Raw genomic sequence first — 7,212 nt, 5'->3', positions numbered from 1 at the left:
AACACCGGGCCTAGGCGCTGACTCTGAGCTCTTTCAAGGCTGGAGCTCTACCATTTGAGCTGCACTCCACTTCCTGTTTTCTGGTGATTAATTGCATATAAGAGTCTTTGAACCGCGATCGTCAGGCGAGAGACACCCTCAGTCGGCCAGATGTTGTTATTGACAGATGTCGGCTCAGTCAGAAGTTCCTGTCTCAGCCCAGAACAGCTAGGGAACTGGACCTGTCCTCTCTAGAAGTGGCAGGTGATGATGGAAAGGTTAGCAGGGAAGTCAGAGAGCAAAGTCTTAGAGCTTTCCTGCAATCGCGGAAATGGTGAGTGTTCGGAAACTGAGGAGCAGGCAAGATCAAACGAACGAAGCCAATTTCCCTGAAGAATATGCTTCCTAAATGTATGCCAAATCACGCAACACCTGCTCGCAAAACTAGCAAAAGCTGTCGCTTTAAGAAGTGCCAATCATCCCCTCACGTGATCACCTGCGCCTTGGGGTCTTTCACAGCACGTTCACAACGACCAATCACGTGGCGTGAAGCCTCCTGTTGGGCGGGAAGTTTGTAAGGCGACCGCCTATTGGCTGTGCTCCAGGAGGGCGGGGCCTAGACCCTGAGAGAGGGAATTAGTGTGAGCGGGGTGAGTGAATCCGCCGCCACCGCCGCCGCCTCCGCCGCCTTCGCCTGAGTAGCTTCCCTCGCCGCGCCGGAGCCCTCAGGTGAGCAGACCGTACCCGGCTCCAAGGACTCCCAGTCCCGCAGTAGACTGCTCACTTACCGGCCTCGAAGCCTGCTCCGCCGGGGCCCGCCCCCTTCGCCGACCACGTGACCCAAGTTCTGTGACCCCTGACCTCTCGTACCCTACCCCACGCCCTCAGGATCGGGGCTGGGCCACGCCGGGTCAGGGAGGCGGTGCCTGTCCCCGCGGCCCGCGGAGGTGGGTTCCCACGCCTCCTTCCCAGAGCGACTCGAGGCTGAGGGTGCTCGGGGGGAAGGCAGAGGAACGCGGGACCTGACACAGCGCAGACTTTCTGAGGTCCTCGGCGGGGCGCATCCCCGGGACTCCCGCTCCGCGCCCGCGCGCGACGGCCAGACTTAGTGCTCCCACTTTACAGATGGGAAACTGAAGCTCCTGATGAGCCACTAGAGAGCCTAGGGTCACCTGGGGGTGAGTTTGCAACTCCCGATCTTTGGGCTGGGAATCCAGGCCTTGTTCTGCACACCAGCCTCTGATATGTGTGTGTGTGTGTGTGTGTGTATACATATGTATATATGTACATATTATATAGAGAAATGTGTGTATTCACATACATATACATATATACGTACACGTACATTTGTATATATACACCTGTGAGCTTTGATATCCTTGGCTATAAAGTAGAGAAAAATAAATATCTTCTTGGTAATCAGGATACAGTGAGATCATAGAAAGCAGTTCAATGCCTCAGGCTTTTTTGTGTCAGTTGTGGGGCTTGAACTCTGGACTTGGGCGCTGTCCTTGCACTCTTCCGCTCAAGGCGAGTGCTCTATTGCTTGAGCCACAGCGCCACTTTCAGTTTTCTAGTGGTTTATTGGAGTCTTACAGACTTTTCTGCCTGGGCTGGCTTTGAACCATGATCTTCAGATCTCAGCCTCCTGAGTAGCTAACTCTGGGCCTGGGGTCTGTCCCTCATCTCTTCAGCGGCCACTTCTGGCTTTTTCTGTTTATATAGTGCTGAGGAATCAAACCCAGGGCCTCATGCATGGGAGACAAGCACTCTACCACTGAGCCACCTTCCCAGCCTGAGGATCATATTTCAAAGCCAGCTTGAGCAGAAAAGTCTATGAGACTCTTTTTTTTTTTTTTGGTCCCGTCGTGGGGCCTGAACTCTGGGCCTGGGCACTGTCCCTCAGCTCTTCAGCTCAAGGCTAGCACTCTACCACTTGAGCCACAGCACCACTTCTGCCTTTTTTTTTCTTTTCGCTTATGTGGTGCTGAGGAATCGAACCCAGGCCCTCATGCATGCAAGGCAAGCGCTTTACCACTGAGCCACCTTCCCAGCCCTCTTGCTTAGTTTTCTTGCTCATATTATGCACTTCCATTGAGCCAAGTCTCCTGTCCGGTATTTTGCTTGTTAATTCCTAGACTTTTCTGCTCCAGCTGGCTTCGAACTGAGATCCTGCAAGTCTCATTCTCTTTAGTAGCTAGGTAGGATTACAAGCATGAGCCACTGGTCCTGAGCTACATTTACTTTACTAACCAGCATGCTGTGTGTATATGGGTTTATATAGGTTAAACTGATAGAACTGTGGAGACATTGTGAACACTCAAGATATTTCATGCTTGTAGTGCTAAACTGTCCTCCAGAACAGTGTCAGTTTCCTCTTGGGGAGGTGGTTCCAAGGCCTTCTGACCTTTCTTTTCAGGTGGCTCTGCAGGACCTTCAGACAAACTCCAAGATCGCCGCGCTCCTGCCTTACTTTGTTTATGTGGTCAGTGGGGTGAGTGATCATTCTGAGATGGGGAGTTTCGTGGGGAGATGACCCAGCAATAGTGGGTCACGCTCATGGCAGGTGCTAGCAGAATGGCAGCTCCCTCCTGTTCCCCATGTTTCCCTAAGCCATCTCGTTCTACCCACAGGTGAAGTCTGTAAGCCATGACCTAGAGCAGCTGCACAGGCTGCTGCAGGTGGCACGTAGCCTGGTTCGGAACCCACACCTCTGCCTGGGGCCCTACGTCCGCTCCCTAGTGGGCAGTGTCCTCTACTGTGTCCTCGAGCCATTAGCTGCCTCCATCAATCCCCTGAATGACCACTGGACTCTGAGGGATGGAGCTGCCCTCCTACTCAGCCATATCTTCTGGTAGCTACTTAAGAGTCTTGGGTGGATTGGGGTGGGATGTGGGTATTGAGAACAGGGAAACGCTTTCCTTTTTTTTTTTGTGGGGGGGGTCAGTTGTGGGGTTTGAACTCAGGGCCTGGGCACTGTCTCTGAGCTCTTTTGCTCAAGGCTAGCATTCTACCACTTTGAGCCACACCACCACTTCTGGTTTTTGAGTGGTTAATTGGAGATAAGTCTCACAGGGACTTTTCTGCCTGGGCTGGCTTTGAACCACAATCCTTAGCTCTCAGCCTCCTGAGTAGCTAGGAGTACAGGTATGAGCCACTGGCGCCTGGCTTGGATTTCAAACATACCAAGATTGCTGTGCATGTTGGAACACACCAGTAATTCCAATACTTGGGCTTGTGAGGCAGGAGTGTCACAAGTTCACATTCAATCTGGGCAATAAACACAGCAAGGTGAGCTCCATAAGGATCTTGTCTCACAACAAAAACAAGTCCAAAGTACTAAGGCCTGGATCCTTCAGTTCTGTCTCCTGGGTCAACCAACCTGGTAGCTTTGTCCACCTAGCCCATAGTGCCATACAAGTGCTAGTCTCTGTGTGTGGGCAGCATTATGCCTCATCTTTTCCCCTGACTCTTACTTCCACAGGACTCATGGGGACTTGGTGAGTGGCCTCTATCAGCAGATCCTGCTTTCCCTGCAGAAGGTCCTGGCAGACCCTGTGCGGCCTCTCTGCTCTCACTATGGTGCTGTGGTCGGGTTGCATGCTCTTGGCTGGAAGGTAAGCACCTTAACTTTATTTCTGTGTTGGTACTGAGGCTTGAACTCGTCATGCTCTTGCTTACCTTTTGTGCTCAAGGCTGGATCCTTAGAGCCACAACTGCACTTCTGGCTTTTTGCTAGTTAATTGGAGATAAAAGTCTCTTGAGGGCTGGGCATTGGTGGCTCACACCTATAATCATAGCTACTTAGGAGGCTGAGATCTGAGGATCATGGTTCAAAGCCAGTTTGGGCAGGAAAAGCCATGAGACTCAGAAAACCAAAAGTGGTGCTGTGGCTCAAATGGTAGAGTGCTAGCCTTGAGCCGAAGAGCTGAGGGATAGTGCCCAGGCCCAGAGTTCAAGGAAGTTTCTTGAATTTATCTGCCATGGCAGACTTCAAACCTTGAGCCTTAGATGTATGTCCTGAGTAGCTAGGATTACAGTGTAAGCCACTGGTGCTGAGCTCCAGTCTGACTTTTCTTGAGAATCATGAGTTGACATGTGTTGGAAATACAATGTCTTTTACTGTACAAGTGGCATACGCCTGTGCTGCAGTGCCATGTATTGAGTTGCTGTTTTAGGCTAGGCTTAGTAATGTCTTCTGTTTGTAAAGTGTTAATTCAAAAGTCCTGCTTGGCAGATGTTGATCTAAACCCATTTTATAAATTCTTGGGCTGGGAAGGTGGCTTAGTGGTAAAGCGCTTGCCTTGCATACATGAGACCCTGGGTTCGATTCCTCAGCAACACATAAGCAAAAAGAAAAAAAAGCCGGAAGTGGCGCTGTGGCTCAAGTGGTAGAGCACTAGCCTTGAGCTGAAGAGCTGAGGAACTGCGCCCAGGCCCAGAGTTCAGGCCCCACGACCGGATCCAAAAATAAATAATAAATAAATAAATTCTTGCTCATTTCATGTTAGGAAATAACTTTATCCCTCCTCTTACATGCATTATTTAATGCTGGTTTTGTGGTTTGAACTCAGGGTCTTGCTCTCAATCTTCGTATTTTTGGCTTGGGATGGCCTCTGATCTCCATCCTCCAGATTTTTTTTTGTCAGTCATGGGTCTTGAACTCTGGGCCGGGGCACTGTCCCTTAGCAATTCAGCTCAAGGGGAGTGCTCTTCCACTGAAGCCACAGTGCCACTTCCGATTTTCTGGTGTTTATTGGAGATAAGTCTCATGGGGCCAGGCACGGGTGGCTTACACCTGTAATCCTAGCTATTCAGGAGGCTGAGATCTGAGGATCACAGTTCAAAGCCAGCCCAGGCAGGAAAGTTCGTGAGACTCTTTATCTCCAATAAACCACTAGAAAACAGGAAGTGGCGCTGTGGCTCAAGTGGTAGAGTGTTCGTCTTGAGCTGAAGAGCTAGGGATAGCGCCCAAGCCCAGAGTTCAAACCCCAGGACCGACAAAAACAAACAAAAAGAGTCTCATGGGGGTTTCCTTGCCCGGGCTGGCTTTGAAACCGAGATTCTCAGATCTCTGCCTCCTGAGTCACTAGTATTACAGGTGCACCAATGCCTGGCATCCTCCAGATCTTTTTGTCCTGAATTATTCCCAGGTACCCATGCACTACTATCCCTGGCTTTCTATTAGATTTTCTAATAATAAACTGCCTTTGTTAATTCCAATAAGCAGTATTTTTGTTTAGTCTTAAGTATACTAAACTTTAAATCATTTGTCTAGATCCATAAATGAAATCATGTTTCCTATTCATGTATTGTTCTTGTCTAAGCTATTAGGATTATACTGGCCTCACTGAATGAGGAATTTTTATTTATTTATTTATTTCTGGTGTGGGGCCTGAAAGCTGGTCCTGGGCACTGTCCCTCAGCTCTTCAGCTCAAGGCTAGCGCTCTATCACTTGAGCCACAGCACCACTTCTGGCTTTTTCTGCTTATGTTGTGCTGAGGAATCGAACCCAGGGCTTCGTGCATGCCAGGCAAGCATTCTAAGCCACATTCCCAGCCCCGTAATATAACAATTCAAGAATGCTTTTATATTTCCTTTTTTTTTGGTCGGCTGTGGGGCCTGACCATTGTCCCTCAGCTCTTCAGCTCAAGGCTAGCTCTACCACTTAAGATACAGAACCACTTCTGGCTTTTTCTGCTTATGTGTTGCTGAGGAATCAAACCCAGGCCTTGTGCATGCAAGGCAAGCACTCTACCACTGAGCCACCTTCCCAGCCCACTTATATCTCTTTGAGAGCCAATCACATACTTTTCTAGGAGTTGAACAATTTTGTCAACATATTCTATTACTCATTCTAGTCTATTATTTGTCAGAACCTATCCCAGCTAGGCACCGGTGGCTCACGCCTGTAATCCTAGCTGCTCAGGAGGCTGAGATCTGAGGATTGTGGTTCAAAGCCAGTCCAGGCAGGAAGGGTTGGTGAGACTCTTACCTCCAATTAACCACCAGAAAACTGGAAGCTGCACTGTGGCTGAAGTGGTAGAGTGCTTGCCTTGAGCTGAAGAGCGCAGAATTTAAGCCCCATGACCAACTAAAAAAATAAAACAAAACCTATCACAAAATGTCATCTCCTGTGAAATCTTTAAGTTTTTTTTTTTTTAGCATGAATTACAGGATTTTAATTAGTCAAGAGTGCTAGGCTCTGATTGTGTATTTAGTTTGAAATGAGTTCCAGGTCACATCTAAGTAAAAACAGTAGTTCCTTACTAATTGTATTCAGTAGCAGTTTGCATACTGTCTATGTTGTTAGCCATGACTATTACTTATGCCCTATACCCCGTGGGAAATATGGCAGGGATTTAGTAGGTCTGATCTTTGTACTTATCCCCAGTGCTTAGCACAAGCTTAGGCATTTGGTGGTTCCCAAAGATACAGTGGTTGAATATCCTAATGAAGGAATTTACGATTGAGCTCTATGATCAGAAGTGAAAGCCTTTCACGGGAAAGGGTACTTGACCTGGCAATAAGCAATACATTTGCTTACTGAACCTTCTCTCTCTCCTTCCAGGCAGTAGAACGAGTACTGTACCCACATCTGTCCACTTACTGGACAAACTTGCAGGCAGTGCTGGATGATTATTCGGTGTCTAATGCCCAGGTCAAGGCAGATGGCCACAAAGTGTATGGGGCCATTCTGGTGAGTGCTTCCAGCTTCTCTGGCCTGCGTGAATTTAGGCTTATGTAGGGCGCTTGCTGGGCCAGGTTCCTCCCGGTTTTTGTCCAAACGAGTCCCTTGCTCTTCCAGGTGGCCGTAGAGCGACTGCTTAAGATGAAGGCCCAGGCAGCTGAGCCCAGCCGCGGCGGGCCTGGGGTCCGGGGCTGCCGGCGACCGGACGAGCTGCCGTGGGCCAGCCTTCTCCTGCAGGAGTCGCCGTCGGGGGGCGGCGCAGAACCAGGCTTTGGGCCGGGCCTTCCGCTGCCGCCGGGAGGCGCGGGCCCGGAAGACCCGACTCCCTCCGTGACCCTGGCGGACACCTACCGGGAGCTCTACGCCTTCTTCGGCGACAGCTTGGCCACCCGCTTCGGCACCGGCCAACCCGCGCCCGCGGCCCCGCGGCCGCCCGGGGACAAGAAGGAGCCGGCTGCCGCCCCAGACTCGGTGCGCAAAATGCCGCAGCTGACGGCCAGCGCCATGGTCAGCCCGCAGGGTGACGAGAGCCCCCGGGGCG

At 50.4% G+C, this 7,212-nt stretch overlaps 1 protein-coding gene across 1 annotated transcript in view; it reads left to right on the top strand.

The window, feature by feature from the left end:
- Window positions 1–7,212, top strand: part of LOC105995266 (TAF6-like RNA polymerase II p300/CBP-associated factor-associated factor 65 kDa subunit 6L) — a 12,135-nt gene that overhangs the window by 1,998 nt on the left and 2,925 nt on the right. Inside the window, exons 3-7 of the mRNA XM_013028973.1 lie at window positions 2,399–2,473; window positions 2,613–2,833; window positions 3,464–3,596; window positions 6,552–6,680; window positions 6,789–7,211. Of these exons, the coding sequence (XP_012884427.1) occupies window positions 2,399–2,473; window positions 2,613–2,833; window positions 3,464–3,596; window positions 6,552–6,680; window positions 6,789–7,211 (981 nt within the window). The remainder of the gene's footprint in view (window positions 1–2,398; window positions 2,474–2,612; window positions 2,834–3,463; window positions 3,597–6,551; window positions 6,681–6,788; window position 7,212) is intronic.

The sequence above is a fragment of the Dipodomys ordii genome, unplaced genomic scaffold, assembly GCF_000151885.1.
Source record: "Dipodomys ordii isolate 6190 unplaced genomic scaffold, Dord_2.0 Scaffold117, whole genome shotgun sequence".
Taxonomy (NCBI): Eukaryota; Metazoa; Chordata; class Mammalia; order Rodentia; family Heteromyidae; genus Dipodomys; species Dipodomys ordii.
The sequence above is the reverse complement of the archived record's forward strand: the minus strand, read 5'-3'. Positions and strand labels throughout refer to the sequence as shown.